At 42.8% G+C, this 21,772-nt stretch overlaps 1 protein-coding gene and 1 long non-coding RNA gene across 9 annotated transcripts in view; one reads left to right on the top strand and one right to left on the bottom strand.

Annotated features, from left to right (window-relative positions):
* Nucleotides 1–21,772, bottom strand: part of LOC139110024 (uncharacterized) — a 198,845-nt gene that overhangs the window by 161,314 nt on the left and 15,759 nt on the right. For all 5 annotated transcript variants that reach the window (XR_011546933.1, XR_011546932.1, XR_011546935.1 and 2 more), the window contains exon 6: nucleotides 55–213. This is a non-coding gene — a long non-coding RNA (uncharacterized lncRNA). The remainder of the gene's footprint in view (nucleotides 1–54; nucleotides 214–21,772) is intronic.
* LOC139110012 (nephrin) overlaps nucleotides 1–21,772 on the top strand; it is a 186,597-nt gene that overhangs the window by 151,035 nt on the left and 13,790 nt on the right. For all 4 annotated transcript variants that reach the window (XM_070669502.1, XM_070669503.1, XM_070669504.1 and 1 more), the window contains exons 9-11: nucleotides 7,901–8,031; nucleotides 16,818–16,977; nucleotides 18,593–18,943. In XM_070669502.1, coding sequence (XP_070525603.1) covers nucleotides 7,901–8,031; nucleotides 16,818–16,977; nucleotides 18,593–18,943 — 642 coding nt within the window. The remainder of the gene's footprint in view (nucleotides 1–7,900; nucleotides 8,032–16,817; nucleotides 16,978–18,592; nucleotides 18,944–21,772) is intronic.

Here is a 21,772-nt window from a genome sequence, read left to right on the forward strand (position 1 = left end):
AAATCCCAATGTCGAAATAATAAATCATTAAATTCGTTTAAAAAGAACTCTTACCTTAGAGTTGTTCCGCTGAAGCCCGATGCCCTTCCTGGACCTCCTCCTCCTCTCAGGATGTTCATCAGGTTGATTCTGTTTCGGTAAAATGCGTCAATCTTCCGTTCACGGTCCCTGGGATTTCGGATTGGTCCTCCATGAAAGTACTTAGTCCCTTATCTGAAACAAAAAGTTTTATCTAGTAAGCATTCGCATAATATTAACCCATTTATCGCGACGAGATCTATAAAGCAGTTCCCGTTACCTAATATTTTAAAATCATTAAATACAAGTATTATTCAACGCGTATATGCATACCTAACTGTGTATCCCAGCTCTAAACGTTTCAAGGTTTTCGTACATGTAAACATATCCGTGAACACCGTGCGAGTGAGGTATGCGGCGCGCGTGTTTATCTCCGCCGTGTTTATCCCTTCTACGCGCCGAGCGCACGGAACGAAAAAATGTACGCCGAATATTACACGTGCTATTCGAAATTCTCTCGCTCGGTCGAAGAAGGGTTACATGGATGGTACCGTGATATGCTGCCCGCCTTATTACGCCACTACAGATTGCTCTAGATTAAGAAGATTCTAGATTAAGAAGATTGCCTTTGAGAAATTAATATACATATATAGTTAACGTAAATGGGAATATAACTTACTCTAGAAGTACAAAAAGCTATCCGGAAATGGTCTCCGCGTACAGAGCACTCGCCAGAGAAATGGATTCGCGCCAGGTTATACCTTCGTTCGTCGAATATGCGTTTATATTCCTGTACCACGAGGAGCGTTTCCTGCGTACGTGCTGCGCGTTTGATCGTCCGTGAAGTAGTGGGGGCAGCGCAGGTAGATCGCGGCGCTCGCTCTCCCCCACCCTAGTCCTACCTCACCTGGCGACCGGGTGGGGGAAAACGGGAGGGAAAGAGGAAGGTATTCCTCGCCTCTCCTCACCTCACCTCACCTGCGCGCAGTTTTAACGTGGTACCAAAAAACGTTTATGCCGAATATTATAATAACGGAGAATATAGATTTAACGATCATGCGGTGGGGTTAATTGTAACTTTATAGTAATTATCTATAGATACAGATCGTCATCGTCACTCAACGTCGTTTTCATTTACAGACGGTGGCCGCAAAGTTTTTAATTAAAAATTGACAGAGTCGGGGGGTCGAAATTCTTTTGGTTGCAACGACGTTAATACGGCACGGCCGCAGCCGTGCGTGCCGAATTCGCCATTCCGTTCGTTGGTAATCTCTGCCTTCCGAATAATAGAGACAAGGATGACGAAGTTTTAATTAAAAATTAGTATCCTTTGAGAAGCGATCCCCGTTGATTCTCCCGCGTTACCAAAAATCGTGAACGCACCGCTCTTTCTCTTCCACGCTTTATTACGAATTCCTTGATTCCGAAATTTCACCGTTCTCCGCAAAAGTCTAAATCGAAATGTTATAAAATTTATTTCATAGGCGTTAATTTTATTTAATATATTTTTCCAATAAAAATATATCACGGACGGGGTTAACTTTTAAAAAAAAATATTTGTTTGATCACGAAGTGATCAGCGCCTCGAACCTAAATATAAACGTACGATCGCCTTTTAAAAATCAATTATTATCGCACGAGAAATCTTCGCGTTACTAGTTCACGCCCCGACCCGACGACTCTCTCCAAAAATTTTGCTTGCGTTGAACAGGACGATATCAAATCGGATCGCGTGACGGAACAACCGGTCGAAGAAGAATTCGCCGCGATGATATCACGCCGGCCCATCGTCCACGTCGCCAAAATTCATATCGCCAAGCCGCCGCTATGGATCTATTTCGGAAATCTCTTCTCAATCTTTCTCTCTTTCTCGTTTTCTATCTCGAGCCGCCATCGCAACGTAAATCACCCTCGTGCTCTCATTTCTTTTATTCGAACTTTTATTCTATTTCTCTTGTTCGCGTGAACATATACAAGGTATTTTACGGCATTCTCGACAACGCCTGTTAAATTGAAAAGGAAAGCATTAAAGTGTGATGCATCACTCAAAATATTTCAATTTTTCAAGGAATACATATGCGAAATTAACCGCGGGAATGATTTTTTTTTTTTTGCTTTCGTTCTCTTGAATTCTTAATCCGCCTTTCTCTACCGTTAGATCTTCATTTCGCTCGTATTTTCAACTCCTATTGTTTCCCCGCATTTTCGCCATTTCTCACTCGGTTTCGTTATACGGCTTCGCTCTCGTTCCTCTCTGCATTCTTCGATGTTTTGTCCTCGTTCCTCCTTTCTTTGCATCTTCTTCCTCGGTCTACATGCTCACGCGGTTTTTCGTCAGCATTTCTCCGCCGACATTTATCTTCTTTTCTTCCCTTGTCTTCTCGCACGTCTTTTCTGCCGCCTCTATTACATTCTTCTTCATTCTCGTTTCTCGTAAGTTTCAAGTGAATTCCCTTCTCGCTGTCATTCCTTTGTCACTTTAAATTTAAGGCTCTTCCCATTTTTGATATTTCTTACTGCACGCGAAATGTCTTTAATAAACTATAATTATTTCATTTTTTTATTATTATTATGTTTTTTTTTTTTTACTAATATTTGTGACAAATACAGATAATGATAATTTTTTTCAAACAAATATTAAAGTGGAAATTTTATTCGCTAACTTCTTATACTTAATTTGCTGGATATAAGAAAATTAAACTGATATTTCAATCTATCCCGACCTTTCTCTTCGACTCTTTTTCCACTTTTGAAGAGCTTGCTTTGGATTAAAGGAATTCTAATCCTTTTATTCCCTTCTCTACCAACAATAAATTTTTCTCTCGCTCGCACTTGACGCACCCTCGTCCCGCTCGGTCTTCCTTCCTGTCCCACTTTGTCTTCCTCCGTTATTCCTACTTTTTCATTTGTGCTCTTCTCGCCCTCCTTATCGAGACTTTTCGTTTGGCAAGAACTTTGATGAATCGGATTCTCCCGGGGTGTGACGACGGTGGTTCTACTAAGATGTGGCCTTCGCTAGATGCCCGGTCGAACAATGCGCGAGCCTTTATATTCAGCGATAAGACAATCGCTCGAGATATCGCTAACGATGGGCCGCCGTTATTTACCGATCGTCGACGAGACGAGTTTCATTATGTAAAAGATAACGTTAAAAAGTCCTACGAATGACCGCGGATTTTCGAGCGTCCCGAAATTCACTGTAATTTGCATGCATTTAGATAAAGATGTAACGATGCAAATGAATTGAATTGGAGTGCATTTCCAATTCGCCATCGATCTCAAAAACCCTCTTCGCAATTTAAGCCCTACGTCGCTTTTTTTTCTTTTCTTTTTTTATTTAATCGCTTACAATTATTTCTTTAAAGAAAGGAAAAACAAAAATTATCAAAGAAATATTACCGTGCTCGTAGAGAGATTAATCGATGTTCAGAAATGCTTTGTATATTAATGACACACTATGCGCGACGAGAAGCAGTTGTTGTGAAATTTCCGACGCAGGATGCAATATCGTTTTTCATATTTTCAACGACGCGCTATTACCGCGAACTCCCAGAGGCGTAGTGGAATAATGCAGAGCGGAACGATTTCAATACAGAGATCGGAGGTCGGTGGTTCGCGCGGAACCGGATACACGTCGCACGTCCGGCGGAAAGCGGCAGGAAAAAAAAGAGTGTCGCGATTTGAGTGCCGCCGCAGAAATGAAAATGCCCGACGCGGCACGATAATTGCTCGCGTCGTGTCGCTTTTGCGAGCTTCCCCATCGAGGCGCGATCGCAAGCGCGATCGGAAACCGCTAACCAATCATCCGACCAATTTCGTTCGACTGTTGGCTGCGCGAAAAATACGACGCACGTACTGTGGGTACGTCGCTTAAAAATCAATTTCGTAAAATAATATTAATAGGCTTTAGCGAAAGGCGCGGGGGTGGCGCAAAGTCTTTGGAAAAATATATGAACGATTGAAACTCCTTGCATCATAATTTTAAAATAATTAAATAATCACAAAAAAAAGAAAGAAAGAAAAAAAAAAGTAAAAGAACCATTCTATAATCGGTAACGTTATGAATATTACGCGCATTGATCGGAATTTCAACTCTTATTTATAATACATACACGTGATACAAATTGAGGAACATCTCTGTACGAGACGATAGCATTTTTGAACAGCGTAAGATAATTAATAAGACGATTAATTGTTTAAAAATACAACTCTTAAAAAATTTCAACAGCTTTATCGTAAGATAATATTCCTATAAATCTGTCGAATAAAAATGCGCATATTTCTTTTCCTCCCTCTTCAGCAAATAAGGAATCCGGGAAAGGGATTAAACGCAGCTTAAGCGTTCGGATGCATGTGCGAAGAAGCATGCCGCAGGAGAGGTCTTGCGAATGTGGTTGCACGTATTCGGCGCATTTCAGAACGGCTGAGTGCAGCCGCTGCATCGTCGGGATGCATATTGTGGCGTTTGTCGCATGTACGCGCGTTTATATCGAGCGCGCGCTACGTAACGTGGCAACACAATCCGGAGAAGCGATGCGCGCTATATGCGCCGATGTAAGATTTATTTCGAGATTACATATCGTAGTTGCGAGAGCCGCATTTCCGTTCTCGCGACGATCGTGTTTGCCGACGTAATCAGCACCCGCGATATGAATATCGCAATACCGACGCGGTCGCATTATAATCCCGTGCGCGCAGCGCGATCACAGATTCCGTGCCGCAATCGCGAAGACACGATTCCGTAAATTCTACTCTACCCTACTTGAATGTACCAGCCGCCAGCGTAGCTTATCTAATTCGCCTGTGAATTTTCGATGGTGCCGCACCATCGCCCGAACACGACGGTTGTGCTCCAATTAATTTAAAGGACCGCCCAATCAATTCGGGACTTCAACACTTTTTGAGAACAATCTTGTCATGTCGAATAACGATCAGAATGATATTGGTTCTCTCGTTGTAAATTGACGTTTCTGTCACATTTATCCCTCGAAATGTATTGACGTTATTTCATACACAAATTATCTTCACATCAATCCATTTCAAAATTTTGGAGAATTTTTCTCTTTTTTTTCTATTTTTTTTTCTTTTTTTTTTTTAAAGAATATAATGATTTCACAACGCAATCTATTTGTACATCTGATGTTAAATTAAGGTTTCTCATCACGTAATTGTGCCGGGTACATTATACTCCGCGAATTTATCAGGCAAATTCTGTCATAAGTCATGTTTTCCGCTCCGTCGACGATTTTCTCTCGTCGCGCGTCTCGTTACTTACTTCTATTCCCTGCGTCTTCCGTTTCCGCGCGCAGATTCGCGACGGCGTGGAAACTAACTGCGCGAGGCCAACTCAGGCTTTGGCGAGCAAACGAGTTGAAATGAAAACCTCCGCGATTAACGTCGAAAACTATTTTGAAAATCACAAACGATTGCTTTTCTTTTTTTTTTTCTCTTCTCGCGGCATTAATTTATATCATTTTTATTTATCATTTTTATTTCGCAGAATGTTTATTATATTATTTATTTCATGCACGCAATTAATAATAGCGTGAAATTAAACGTTTCTAATTAGTTTTTTAATTAAACCAATTAGAAATAAAATTATTTATTATCTAAGAAATATTTCTAATAAATTAAATATTTCGCCAAACTCGCCGCGCATCTTGCAGCAATTTTTTTTCTACGGGCGCAAGTCGAACGCACGTTTTCTTTCACGTATTAATCGTTTGAACCTCATTCTCCTTTGAACGCAATCTATTATGCAAACCTTAATTTTCGCGGTTTCATGTCCCTTTATATATCTTTCGTTGCTCATACGCTACGCGGGAGGGTAGAAAAATCGAAAAGAAATATCAACGAGAGGAAGGGATGCTGTCCGCACAGTTCTCTGCTCGGTCGTTCGATTTCCCGCGAAATAAACCCGTCGCGAGAAAGAAATTCAATGACACTTTATTTATCACCGAGAACCCCCGCGCGACATCCCCATTAGCCGTTTCCCTGTGTATCGCCGGCACGGGGTTGAATCAACGTGCAATTACGTGCTTACGCGCGACAGCAATGCGTCGTACGCGACGCTTGTAATCGTAATTATACGCAATCGCATTGTCACAAATATTCCCGTCGCAAACAGAAGGTATTTGCGACAACGGCCGCTTCATCTCGGCAATAGATAACCCGGTTCAATGCGAAACAGAAATTCATAATATCACTGGGTATCCAAATTCGTTATCGGCCGCCGTTAATTAAATAATTTATGGAGCGCATACGTATAGAACCCGAGTATATTATAATTACTCTCCCCCTTTCCCCCTCCTCCCCTCTCCCCTCCCCCACGGGTGCGATATACGTCAAAGATATCACTGACGGAAATTTCAATGCTTTGATCAAAGTGTCATTATTAATAGCGCCTGCTGAGCACCGTGTTCGTTTACATTTCCCTCGTCCCATTAGAAGGGAGCTTTAAATTAGTTCTCTTTGATTTATTATTTAAATAGCCTTATGGACCTGGGATCTCATTTCAAGAGCCTTCCGTGCCTCGTTTCTTTTTCATTGAACATCGAGATCCTATTTGCGATATTACACGATGTCGTGCTACACGAGCGGAGTTGTTGGTTGTTTTATTCATGTCATAAGATTGTAATTAATCGGCTTCAAAAGCCACTAATAAGATTACACATCCGAGCATTGTAAAGTGAAAAGATCAAACGATCTATCACAACCGCGTTATTGAATTATCCATTAAATTAACGAAATTTATTATAACTTCGTATGTGCTAATTGTAATAAATTAAAAAAAAAAAAATAAAAAAAGAACCTTTAAAGAAATTTTGTGCATTCATATTAAATGAAAGCATCGAATAATTACAGTTGCATCGCTAATTTATTGGTGATATTTGCGTAATTGTGATTAATTAAAATAGATTCAAGAATTATTGCGAAAGTTTTACATTCTTTCCCGGTGAAACAACTTTAAATAAAATTATTAATTATTACAGAATTAATAATGGAATCTGTAGTTGGCAATAATTTTCATTTTCGTGCATACTTTTTATTAATTTCTTTGCTACGTGCGTCGATCAACCTGAAACGCAGTCGCACGGTTATATTAATGTGAAACTCGAACATTTTTATTGGAACGGACGAGCCTTCGATTGCCCGAGAGATGAAATTTTAGTCCCTAATCGTCGCCCTTTATCATTATCGTCATTATTCGCAAATTAACTCTACACAGAGCGGTGCACACGTGCTCACCCATGCCAGAATTGATGTAGCGATCTATCACGATTTTCATTATGCGAGAAAATCACGCGCGATAAAATTCCGGGTTAACGCGAACGCGTTTCCGCTTTGACCCCGCCACCGAAAATGCAGATTTCATTAAAGTCCAACTCGTTAATATCTCCAATATTATTCCGCCATGCATTGCTGTCCATCGGTTCATAAATAACACTGTGCCAAAGCGACATTTATAAATTATCAATGATGCCACGGTCCGGTGCGCTCTTGGTCTTTTTTTTTTTTTTTTTACGAACGCCGCGCGAATTTTGCACGGAACACGTTGATGATTCTGACGTAGCCGGGCATCACGAAATTTAAAATCATTAGAGCAAACCGTACGCACGTTTCGCGTGCGCTATTTTTCAAAAGATCCCTATTCGCACGCGTCATTATAAATTGGAGATATTAATTAATTGTAATAATTTCTGGATCTGGCGAGGTGCAGATCTCGTGCTCTCGAATTTTATCTGGAATTTGAATTCCTAATATAAGATTTCGTGAATGTAGAAATATATTTTATTTGTATTTAAATTATTTCTTTCTCTATTTAATATAAGTACGCTTTGCTATGTGTATTCATATCTCGATTTTTTAATTCTGATTACAGTTGCGCCCATTGCCAGCCTTAAGATAGGTTCTACATTGAACCCGAAGAACATCAAGGAAGGTTCTGATGTTTACTTCGAGTGCAACGTCAGAGCAAATCCCAGATCGTACAAACTGACCTGGTTCCACGAGGTAGGCGCTGAATCGATTACTTTTCTTTTTCTCTCTCTCTCTTTTTTTTTTTTTTTTATCTTTCTATTGCAAATCTCGACCATCAAAATGTGTGGTCCACGCCATAAATCAAACGTTCAACGATGAGCCGGGAATATCGCAAATATTCTACGACCGAGAGTAACACTCGTGCATCGACACAAATATAAATTATATTCTAATTGCGTATGCCGTATGCGATACATAAACGCGAACGGATAACGCAAAAAGTACGCAAGATAATTAAGATTCTATTATTGAAACTGCGGCATTGCCGCATAATGTCACGATCTCTATGTTCGTTTACCGTGCCCGTTTATTCTCGCGTCACTGTCCGGGCAGGGATAATTTTAGATGCAAATCGTAGACGTAGGAATCAGTCGAATCATTGTCGAAGGTTATCCAGGTTAGTTACAATTGACCTACGGGGCATTTGGCCGAACACTTCCAACGTGACCCTTTAACCTATCCTAAATTATACAATATATGTATATGTATAGCACCGCCGAAAACCCTGTTATATTCTTCTCAAAAGACCTGACCGGAATATTTATATAGATAATAATTTTATCTCATCGAAGCTAAAAAAATATAACGTTTAATATAAATATAAAAATAATGAGTTAATTTTAATGTTAAACTTTATATCTCGCATTTTCGTAAACGAGGAAATTCTACATGTGAGGCGTCAAACTTTTTTTTTTTTTCTTTTTACTTCTACACGGCAGTTTTTTAATTTCAATTTTTCTTGTCTTTCCCCTGTTATAAACGCACACTTAATTTTGACCACGTGCGTGATTAATTATCGGCCAGTACGTCGCGCTGGGCAATATTATTTATAAAGCAGCGCGTCGCGGCATTGACTCTCGTCGCTTTTCGAAATTCCGATTATTAACATTCAGCTTTTAATGCCATTAACTTCAAAGAGACAAAAGTGTGGCGAGCTAAACGGGGCGACGGGTATATGTATTTAGCGACTGCAAACGGCCACAGGACAGAATTTCAGAGACGACCGATTTTACTGGCTATTTACGCGGATCCTAATGAAATATCCCCTAATTAGTACGCCTATTTCGGCGGTCCGACATTAACATTGCGTATATCGGGGTTCATTCGCCTACGGCGCTATTCGATGCATGCGGCGTTAGTCGAAATGTATTACGCGAATCACTGCGCAATTGGAGCAATCACGGATGGACTCGATGATATTTTTGCAATGTCAAAAAACAAATATTTGAAGAAGAAGAAGAAAAAAAAAATCCAAAAATGAAACGTTCATAATTAATCGTGTTATTATTAACAGTATTATTAACAGTAGAAATTTATCCAGCTTGGTACTAGCCATAAATTGTAAGAAAATATTTATTATTTAGTGACCATCTTTAAAAAATAAATTTGTCATTTAAAAAAAAAAGAAACAAAATCTGTCTACTATCAATCGTCTGGTCACTGTCCAGCGCGGACACCGTGTATCTAAACAGCGTTGCGTAAGATCAGCACGAGCGATAGACTATTTTTTACGCGTCGGAAAGTTTCCGCGTCTGTCGGGAAACGGATTGCCGAAATTGCCGCGGAAGGATCCCTTCGAATAATCGCGGCGATCAAAGTAAAGCTTCGCTGCGGCGATGCAATTAATCAACTTCGAAGGCACCCCGCAGAAAATGATCTACTGGGATTAGGCGACCGGGAGAGCTCCAGAGGAAAACACACCTCGAAATTTCTTCCTACTTCCTGATCCTCTAGAAAATCCCGAGCTTGCGTTTATACAACATCGAGGTTTCGTCGTTTCGTGTATTTAATTTTACGATTGTTTGGAACGCCGATGTATAATTTATCTCTCTTGCTTTAACTACTTTAAACGCGATAACAAACGTAACCGAGGAAAAGCTTCCTTTCACGAACGAGCGATATAACTCTTTTTTTTTTTTTTCCCTCCCTCTCCCCCTCACGGAAGCGATTGTCAAAAGCACGTCGTGCAGATTCTCTTTATCTTCGGTCACTCAAGGATCGCCGGAGTTAAGCCTCTTAAGCAGGATTACGTTCTCCATCATTTTCCCTACCTCCCTTCCTCCCGCTCTGTCTCTTTCTACGTCACTCCCTCGAGACCGTGAAATCCTGCAAGCGTTTCCCCGGCTCGCTCGTAACATCCTTGGCGTTCTACAAAGATATCAAGCAACGCCACGTCTCACGCGAAGTGCGTGACGTTCCGTGAAAATTGCATTGCGAGTCTTTCGCAAATAGACAATTTTTTCTTTTTCTCTCCCCTCCCCCCCTTTTTTTTCGCAGACATTGGATATTTTATACAAATTTCAATCAACCATCTAAAGCGTAATGTAATAACGTTACGTATTTTAGCGTAAAAAGAAACGTAATGGATAAGGTTGCATTCTGTCTCGGATAGGAGGTAGTTTCCGCGAGTTACTTTTTCTCGGTGTCTCTCTTCCCTGTCTCGCCGCCTCTTTCTCTCGCGCGCGCATACCCTTTGCTTCGGACAATTTCGCGGATCGTTTGTCTCGGTTCCAGCAGCGCGACGCTGTTGCATATTTAAGCGAAAGGACGGGCGCGAAAGGAAGAACGTTGACTGCTCTCTTTAAATTTGTAAGAGGCAGGACGAAGGTCTTCACGGCACAAAGGAAGTGGATCGTCGCTCCTCTCGTACGAGCCCGCGCGCTCGCAGGACGATTTTCTCCCTTAGATAGTCGCGCGCGTTGCCCCAAGGGGACGAAAATTTTTCCTTAGAGGGGGCGGGATGCCGTAACGCGACTCTGGAGGGTTTAAGGTGAAGTTTCGCGAATTATTTATCAGCTCGACGCCACAAGCCGAGAGCGCGGGATAACGACGACGGGAGGCGCGAGGTTGCACGTCTCGGATAAACGATCTGGCGAATCGTGCGAAGAAATCGAAGATGACACTCGGTATCATTCAAGCAACATCGGCTTTATCTCATCGCGAATCTTAGGAAATAAATTTTTAATTGGGCGCCGTTTCACGCAATGGGAAATTATACAAATACAAATATTTCGTAGACTCTCTCTCTGTCTCTCTCTCGCATACCTCTTTTACTTTCGATCGCTCCAAACGTTTTATAATGCCAAAGGTAGGTACTTATAAAAGAGCCTCTCTCAGGGATGAAGAAAATAATTATGTAAAAAGAGCCGAGTTGAATGTTTTAGTATCTTTCTGCTTTACTCCGTTGCGCTTTCAAGCGCCAACTTTGATTTACTCGGCTGCATTTTCCCACCCGGTAAAATTATCACCGATGTTCAAGTTCTCGCGAAGGATTTAAGAGCTCGAGCCGCAACGCGGTGAATTTTCGAAGGTGTCGACGAACGAAGAGGGGAGGGGAGGGGAGGGGGGGTAGAGATCGGGGCAAGTTCGCCGCCATTTGAACGGAATTTTAGAGGAAGGATAATTTTGGAATGTCTGCAGCCATTCGCGCGGCCATGCAAGCGTCGGTGTGCACTCTCGTCGAAATTATTGTAAATTTACGAGCGGGCCTCCCCCTCCCCTCCCCCCCGATTGTCACACCCTCCCGTTCGACGATCCGCAACCCTCCGTTCTGCTCGTCGAACCGAGCCGATAAATTGCCCACGAATCACCGGCCGCCGATTGGTTTACCAATCCGTAAAAACGTCCGTGCGACGAAAATTTTATTGTAAACGGATGATGCACGTGTGTACGCACACGAGCACGTCCGCTCGCCGTTCGAACGAAAAAATTCCGGGCTAAATTTTGCACTAATAAAATCCCCGTTCTAGCCGCGTCCTTATCAAAGATTTAAAATTAATCCGGGTTTAATCGGCGTCAGGATTCGAACGCACATTAATCGCGGCTGTTGCTTTATATCGCTGAACGCATACCTTAAATCATTTATCGTCTTCATCGCCGATATAATTTTTATTTCGCTAACCGTAACGCACTTTCGGGAACTTACAGACCGTGAAAGGACCAGAAAATGATGCAGATTTAATTCACCGGTTAATTGCCGCGATGCCAATTAATTCTCTCGTTTCGCAAATAAATATAATTAATATCTAAGTGTATATTAAAATTAAGTTTAAATTAAATTAACGTAAAATATATACATCCGCGTAATTTGTTCCCGAAAATTACTAAATGTAAAATAGTTTTGTTAAAAAAAAAAAAAGAAAAAGAAGTTAAAAGTTAATAATAACTAGTCACGCTCTATATAAAACCGACGTTATGAAAACATGATTAATTATTAAACTGTTCGCTTTGCATTAATCCCGATTGCGTTTTCGCGATAGGCATCTTTAACTCGCATATGGAAAACAAAAACGGTAACGAAAATTCGGCAGGCGGGTAAGGTTCGATGAGGCGAGGCTGCGGGCGAGAATATGTTTTCCACTGCGTGCGCGGGACGTTTCGCGTGACCTGAAATTGCGCACACGACCGAATCGTGCAGGTAGAGACGAGCATCATCCGGGCGAACGGCGACAATTCATTCGTGGATCGGTTCGCAGCCGCCTGCCACCTCATCCGGAAATCGAAAGAGAATGAGAATTGCAAACGAATATTTGACCGCTCCTTTGAAACCGCGATTCCGCTTTGTTTCCAAGCGCAAAATAACGTACGCATGATTACACTAACATAACTCGGGCCTGCTTTAATGCCGACTGTTTAACGCTTCTTGTATAATTAGTGCTACTGGCTATAAATACGAGGTCCGTTGTGCTCTCGAGACTCGCGATAATATTACTATTAGCGTTAAATATCCGCCTGCTCGTTTGTGCAACATATAAAAGAAAAGAAAAGAAAAAAAAAAAAAAAAAAGAAAATACTAAGAACATGTTTAATCTATGACACGAAATAATTTAGCGATTAAACGTTAATAATTTTTTTTTATTTTATTTTATTTTATTTTTTTTTGGTAATTGTCGGTTAATACTACTGATTGTATTGCCGCGATCGTTGCTTCGTCTGCCGCTTTATTTAATCTGTCGCAAAATTTTGTTGCATTGTGTTACAGATATCGTGTAAAGGATTCGATCGAACGGAATGTAAATCCGAAATCGGCGACACACGATTATTACGTTAATGTTTGTGGCATACGTTACATGGCGCGCTATGATATAACGTCATTATATCATATTATAGAGATGGCATTTCGCGTTTTGCAACGGTCGAATGAAAATCGAATCTTCGTCAATTAACATCATCGTGCGTATTTTGGGAATTTGAAACTTTGTTCAACACTGGGAATAATTCGATATCAGCGGCTTTCGTCTCATCGACGATGAAAAACACGATAAAAAAAAAAGGGGAAAAAAAAAAAGAAAAAAAAATTGCTCGCACGTAAAAAATACGACAAAGAATTTCCTTGCGATCGCCGATTCGCGTTTAAACGTGTACACTTGAAAAATATCATCGCTCGTACGTTTCTCTCGAATTCGCGTTGCTTTTTCTCGCGTTATTCCTCGACGTTGCAGCATCTCGCATATTTTCCGACCCCGAACCGGATTGTCGCAGCTTTTATATTTCACAAAAAATTAAACGCAATTCCAAACCTACCGGAATTCTTTCCTCCCGGCGTGTCGGGATCGCGTTTGATTTCCGCTACGCAATTATCCACCGAAAGCAGACGCGCGTCGGCGAAGTTCACCTCGTGAACCTTCGTAGTACCTCCAGCAAAGTCCGCGGTGCCGGAAGTTAAAAAGAGAAATTTGAATCTTACTTATGCATAACTCGAACGGATGACGGAACTTCTCGGGACGAGATATAGGATACGCGATATAAGACGCACGTGCCCATAACGGAGAGCCGTCGCGGGAACGAAGGGGTGGGAAAGGATGGAACTTATCGCCCCCTGTCTCGCGTCCGCATCCGGGGGGTGTGAGAGGGTGGAGAACTCGGTGTATATTATACTCGGTGACGCGGATATATTCCGCGCTCGTCCCGGAACGAGGCACGCGCTCGTATCATCCGGTCCCCGACACAGCTACGTATATTTAACGTCTAATACGACGGCGTCGTGTTACACGAAAATTCACGCGGTATCAGGATGGAGAGAGAGAGAGAGAGAGAGGGGGGGGACGAGAGGGAAGAAGAAAGTGAGAGAAAGAAGTCCTCTCCATACAAATCCCATAGGACCAGCGGCTGTGGCATATTCTGAAGGTGGCCGTCGAAATAGGAAATTCCATTTGCGCTGCGAGAGTTTCCGAGATGGAAATAGTTCACGTACGTTGACAACGTGTTATTTATCGCGGATTATTCGTTGAAAAATATGAATACCCGGTTGTAAAAGAGGAAATTGCAAAAAGATACCGATATAATGGCACGACTTGGTTTTTTTTTAAAGGTACCGCGAAACTAATAATAAAGAAATTATCATCCCTCGTGCGGAAAGAAATTGACGTTTCCTATCGTTGTTTTCACGACCCTGATTTCCGATCTCTTAATACGGGCCCGCTATATTATTTTTCGATCTTACGATCGCACGAAGATGCGAGGGATATTTTTTTTTTCTCGTCCGTTGCTAATTAATCGTCCGTAATTCGCGAAATCGGGATTCTACCGTCGCGTTTGAAAGACGCCCCAGCTTCTCGCGCTTAAGACGCCGCGATAATCGCATGAATGCGCATTGCCCGCCGCGTATTACACGGCGATATCTACTGTCTCTCGCTAAGACGTATTGCTTCCCGATCCTGCAGCGACGCCTTGCCGCTGCAAGCTCCCGATGCGCCTCAGCACGTACCAGCTTCCCGCGTAGAATGCCGAGGAGAAATAGATACGGAGCTCGTTACTCATCTAAAACAAGCTCGGCGAGACGTACGCGCGCGAACCCTCTTCCCTCGTGGTCGTCGCTGCCGCCGCACATCCGCCTTTCTCTCTGCGTTTGCCGTAACCCCATTCCATTCGATCTCATACGTCGGTCCTCGTAGCCCGCAGTTACAATTCTCCACAAACATTACCGGAACATCCCTAACCTTTTCCAGCTAATTTCGATAAACAGACCGACATTCTCTGCTCCAACGTTCGTGCCGAGTCTTGTTTAATCTCGCGGGAATCCTTTTTCGGTGCGCGCAACGTACCATTTTTCGATAACAGAAAATGTTTCCTACGCGGAGGTAAAACGAACTGTTACATTAAATCTGAAGCTTAAGCCATAAATATTTGTACCGGCTGATTATCCTCAAAACGTAATCTCGGAAAAATTGATTTAATATTATAAATTTACTGCGACAAAGCGTGATGTGTTGACGGGTCTTTTACACGCGAATACGTACCGCCGGAAAATTCCATTCGAAACAAGCAAAAATTTACATTAAACCGCATCGCAAAATTTTCGGTGTACTTGCTTCGTATTTTCACTGGTACCTCGTTGGAAAAGGGAGGGAGGGAGGAGGGGGGAAAAAAAACCCACGCCGTTATCTGGACTTCGTGATTTAAAGCGTGCAAATATTTTGCCTCGCAATCGCACCAATGCTTTTGCCCAGGCGGAATTTTCCTCTCGCGCAATGTAAATCCGCGCCGGGGAGAAGCGCAAAGCGGATATCGCACTATCATTCCCGAATGTTAGAGAAACAACACGACGTTGAATCTCGATCTATATATGAGGAAGAATGTAGTTAGAGAGATTAAAAATAGAAGGTTAAAGAATTACACGGGGCTCCTGGACATATCGTATGAATAATAAAAAAAAAAAAATCGGGAAGAATAATCCGTTTGGATCTCGAAACGGCGATACGAACGATCGAACAAAATTTCCGATGCTTGAAATAATAGCATCACGTTTTTAATTAACTTTAAACATGTTTGTGACGAGAATTGTTACATAACCTTATTAGCAAAATATTTAATATCGAGAATTACAACGGCGTAAAGGAGTGTTATTTTCCATTTTTTTTTCCCCCCCGAGAAAGAATCGCGTCCAAATTCTTCGTGGAATTGTCGGCCAAGAATGCACTTGCAACTTTTACGACGTACTACACGCGACGGGAATCGGACAAAAAAATTTAAAGCAAAACGAAAAATCGCGAGGAAGCGATGATAAAGATAGATGAAGAGAAAGGGCGTGGATGGACGAGAAAGGGGAGCGATAAAGCACTGGGAAGCACCGACGAGATTGTCCTACAGAGGAAAGAAAGAAAGAAAGAGGGAGACAGAGAGGAAGGGAGGGGGGGAGAATGCAAGGGAGAAAACAGGAACGAGAGAAGATAGAGGGAGGACAAGTGTACATCGTAAATTCCCTTTGTCCGACCTTCTCGAGCGGACGACAACCCGCAGCGGGCCGCGGTTGCTTCCTCCTGAGGCAACGGCGCGATCTTTGCCGAGGCGGAAGTGCCGCTGAATGCCAAGACTAAGACAAATTTGTTTATTTGCGACGGGCAACAATGAGGTTCGGGTCCCGCGGGAATTTGACGCACAAAGAGAACTGCGGAGAGCATCAGCGGCGAAGCGATTGCCGATACCTCGTCCATTACCTAACAATCTTTAGCGAACGTTAACGAACACGGGATCCTTCTAAATTATTCCTAGAGCGCTTTCTAAAAACAAATCCGCAGGGACGTCTGAATAATTCAAGTGAAACGAAAAGACTTTTTAAATTCAGGCTGATTTAAGCCGATTAGCAGAAATCGAATCAAATTATCGCTTTGTAGTACGAGAATATTATGCGTAATGCTAATTAACGTTACTTAAGCTAGAATTACGTTACATGGAAATACGATGGTCACGTTTGTTTCTATACGTCAGCGCGATAGTAGCGGTTCTTTGACTTAAACACTCGATCTCGTTTGCTTATTCAGAAGGAGGAGCTGCATCACAACGCTACCGCCGGCGTGGTACTCTCGGACCACTCTCTGGTGCTGCAGAGCATAACTCGAGAATCCGCCGGAGGGTACACCTGCATGGCGGCGAACGTCGAGGGCCGCGCCAAGTCTAACGTAGTCAATCTCCAGGTTATGTGTAAGTATGTTTTACGCGCTTTTGCCCCGACGGATGAGACAACGAGAGAGAGAAGGAGAAAGCAAAAACCTTCGTGAAAGCGCCGGTTAATGGCCTCGGCGGCGCGGCACTTTCCACGACACGGAAAGCCGCTGATAGAGCTAACGGTTTGCGCGCCGCGAGTTTCTCGTCGCCGCTTTAAGTTCTTTGAAATTCAAAATAAAAAAAAAAAAAAAATTTAAGAAAAAAAAAACCGGAAGATCAGATTTAAGATTAAAGATAGGACTCGGGGAAGAAAAGCGGGGAGAAATTGGGGTCGAGATACGCGGCAAAATGCGCGGCCAACGCGATTCAGCGGCCGCCCTGCGGCTCTTACCTCGCGGCTGACCACACGCGGTTGCTACAACCTCGTCGACGGCCCCCGATATTTCACGGAATATCCACGCTGTCCGCGTAAATCCCCGCGCGCTCCGATTTTCCAGTATCGGAAAGTATAAATAAAACGGCCGGTTTTACGCCGGCCCCCGCGGGCCCCGCAGCGGGGGGGGAATGTAAAAGGGGGACGGTTATCGATCTCTTATCCGACCTCGCTGCAGCCCCCTCCTCCCTCCCCCTCCCCCCGTACAATATATTACGCTTATGCAAAGAAATCGCGCGGAGCCGGATCTCTTATCCGACGCATGTTTCACTGCCGCCGCCGCGCGACGACGCCGTAATATTTTTTCAAAATTTAGCACGCGCTCGCCGGTCGAAATTTTCCGCGCGCGTAGCCGTTCGCAGACGGCGAGCGTTCGGCCGCGGGTCGTAACTTCTTACCGATTTTGCCCGGTGCGCCGTTGATTTAAAAGCTCGGCGAAAAAAAAAAAGAGCTGGAAATTTGAAATACATTCCGGGCCGTTTATCTTAACAGGTACGTGCGTACGTATAGGTGGGTTTTCGTTTCGAAACGATAATAGAGATATATACGGCGGCTCGGCGTAACCTGCGCGTTTTAGCGGGCGCGCGTTTCGCGCACGGGCGATATAATTATTAATTAAATTGTCTAATAAATTGCAGGGGGCCACTTGCACCGCGAGGTAACTTACCTCGCGTGCATTTTGGTTAACCAAACACGCATAGCTCGTATTATTCCATGTATTATGCTAAATTCAATACGCTACGAACAAACGTTTTGTCTTGAATTCATAATGAGCATCTAGTTATTTATTAATGTCCACATGTTCACATAATAATTTATTATCGTGAAATGCATTCTATTAAGAAAGCTCGCGAATGAGTTTCTAGTTAATTCAACAGTTTTCTGTATATTAAAATAATATTTCAGATATTAAAGTTAATATTAACGAAACGAGAAGATTAAAAAATCTAAATCTAAATCTAGATTTTTATTTTTTTTTATTTTTATTTTTTTAAATTTTTTTTTAACGTCACGTGCGTCCATTATCTTTCGCGATTAACGTTTTTTTATCGCATTTTCCTTTCAATCTGCGGTATTTACGCCTATCTCGTTATGCATTCCGTTTCCCATTTTTTCCCTTCTCGTTATTTGTTGCCCGTACCTCGATCATATTGTCCACGAGGGATTCCCTGCCCGGAATACTTAGCAAGGTGCCAAAATCCATACGTTACGTTGCAGTCGCGCCCGTTTGCAAGTACGTGCTGAACTCGGCCGGAGGCTGGAGGCACCAAAACGCCACGCCACCGCCGTTCAACGTACCCGAGGAAGTGCACGGTGCCCTCAAGCACGAGACCATAAGTTTAGTTTGCGAGGTCGAGGCCAGCCCTACCAACGTGACCTTCCATTGGACCTTCAACAGCAGCGGCGACCTCAGCGACGTTCCGTCCACCAACTACACCAGCGAGGGCACAACCAGCAGGCTTAATTACACCCCGGTAACCGATACGGATTACGGGGTCTTGGGTTGCTGGGCCAGTAACTCGGTCGGCTCCTCCAAGCAGCCCTGCCTCTACCAGGTCATCGCCGCAGGTTCGTGCGAATTTAGCTTTCTATCCCCCTTTTTGCCGTTTTAATTATTGACCCTCGAAAAAAACGGCTCGGACAACAACGTAGGACGCGTATAAAGTACGAGATTATTTGTGTCTACAGACCCCGAGGACGCTATATTTCTCAGCGCGCACCGATATACATTTTGTTGATAATTTAATTACTAAGAACAATATTTAAACGGCACGCGTCACCGGTTAGCGTAAATTGTGTTTATTTTTGCTTCTCGTTGAATTCAATTTTCATATCGGGACTGATTTGTTTCAATTTATATCTGTACAAATTCAAAATACTATTGAATGGAGAGATATGTAAAAAAAACAAACGGAGCAGATTTACAGAATCCATAAACTATTAGTTGCCAGCCTGCAAACGCAAATATTCAACTTGCGCCAGCGTAGTTTTAGTTTTTCCCCGAAATATTGTTCATTGGTTTAAAATATCTTTCGGTAATAATTATGCAAGCGTATATTTTACAATGTAAAAAACGTTGTCCTTTTAACGGGCGCAATTTCTATATTTCGCTCTGGCAAAGCTACAGATTCATATTTAAAGATTAAATCTTGACTTCCCGTTCCTTGCGTTCATCGTGCTTTTATAACTTGCAAAATAAGTGCGATAAAAAATCCCTGTGTATGCCGCATGCATAAACTTTTCATTCGCCGGCATGGAACTGCTCATTTCGCGGCGGTAAATAATAATTTTTAATTATTATCTGTGACCATGAAAGTTGAATAACGCGGATCGTTCATTTTTCATATCTCGCGTGTCGCGGAAGAGCTGTTTAAAACGAAACCAACGTGTGTAACATATTTAACTATTTATAAAACGAACAGGCAGACTATTCCACCGCGCGACAATATTATCTGTTCGCGAGATGTAGTACGTGTTCCGCCTGATTGTTATTTATTATCAATTGTTACACCGTTTCACATTCACTATACGCGTTATTATTATGCATACAAATGTTAATCCATAATTAGCGGGGACGTAACTATTATTGCATGTGAATAATTTAACAGTTTATAGCGCTGTAATTAAAGCCGTCTTTTAATTAATTTTGCAATTAAGTAACATAATGCCCACAGAGCAATATTATAAGCTGACAACAATAACTTATGCCTCACACGCGGATATGTTTAGAAATCAAATTTTTTTTCGGCTTATTGAAATTCGGCGTCATTGATGCGTATTGATTCGTTAAATAAACCGATTCCTCTCAACGAGATTCTAAAATATAAAACTCTCTAATCCGCCGTCATCTATATATATATATTTTTTTCTTTTTTTCTATAATTATAAGATTTTCTTATGGGACATGGATTAGCTCAATCTCGACGAACAAATTAAAAACTATAACCCTGAGGCGCATACGCCTCTCTGATTTTCGCGGAGGTCACAAAAATCCGAGGATCGTAAGAGAACAGTCGGAGGGAATTAAGAATAGGGGAGAAAGGTTGGAACGGGAAAGAGGGAAACGCGACGCCGCGCAACGGGAGAGATACGCCACGGTTGAAATTCGCCTGCGCGTTTTTTTGCGGGAATTTAATGAAAACCGTAATTGAATATGTTCATTACGAGGTATAACGCCTGTCGCGCCGCCGACCGTCGCCCCGGTCCTTGGATCCTCGACGCGGACGGAGAAAGTCCTGTCCGTTTCGTCCACCCGCGAATTTCCTTCCCTCCCCCTTTCCCCCCCCCCTGCGCTCCCGACGCCGCCGGACGGACATCAGCCAGATCGATTTGGGTCCACGCGGATGCGGTATTGTAGCCCCGGAGCGACATCGCGGACTATACTTTCCCCGTTTTCTGGCCCGGCCGCGGTAATTGGACGCGTAATTTATTTCACGCGCTAGGACCCGATGCGCTCCTTACGTAATTACCGGACCGGCAGTTTTCTCACGCCCGGCACGAGTTTTCCCCCCAGCGCCGACGGCCCTCAAGCGACCCACGCCGATATCGGCTAACAATTTCGCGATATACCGCTCGAATAAATATTATCGGCGTACATAGTATTTTGCGTGCGCAAATATTGGCGGGCATACGTATATTAATCATATCCGTGGTATTCAGTTTCGATTTAACCAGCCTATTGACATTAAAATTGACAAATGAACATTTACTTTTCATTGTTTTCTTCGCCACGCGCTTGAAATCCGTGAAACTATTCATGATCCCTTTAATTTTCATTTATTTTACGATTGAATCTGATCTTGATAAGCTTAAATGCGGTAAGTGTAAATATTTCAGAGTAAAAATTAAATTAAAATTATTATCTGCCGCCTCGCGGATTCTTCCTATCTATCAGTATCGAAGGAATGGCAGATCGCGAACGTCTGCCGTCGTGTGCGAGCGACAATGTAATTTTCGATGGAGCGAGTGCTCGACGGGAGCGATATGGTGAACGCAAGTGCCATTATTTCTCGATATATATCTTCCCTCATAAACCCGTTTCGAAGAGATCGTAAACAAGGAACGCATGGATGCGAGATACCGCGATGTAACGTGTAATCTCTGCGCCGAAACGGCCTTTCGCGAAAGAGCGAAGTGATAAGGCCGACCTCGATTCGTCGCGAGTGCTCTCAAATGGTAGCGACGTCATAAATTTGTTTTAAATACAGGATGTGCCTGAACTGCCGTCGTCGCTCCTTCCACCTTCCAAATCTCGGAGCGAGAGAGGGCTTCGAAGGGACCGAGGAAAATTCGCGTAAAGACCGTAAAGAACGAGGAGGGCCTCGAGGTACTCCGAATACGAGCAAAAATTCAAATTTCAATTTAATGAACAAAATGTGACGTCGCGGCTGCAACGTC

This window comes from Cardiocondyla obscurior, linkage group LG19 (assembly GCF_019399895.1).
Source record: "Cardiocondyla obscurior isolate alpha-2009 linkage group LG19, Cobs3.1, whole genome shotgun sequence".
Lineage (NCBI taxonomy): Eukaryota > Metazoa > Arthropoda > Insecta > Hymenoptera > Formicidae > Cardiocondyla > Cardiocondyla obscurior.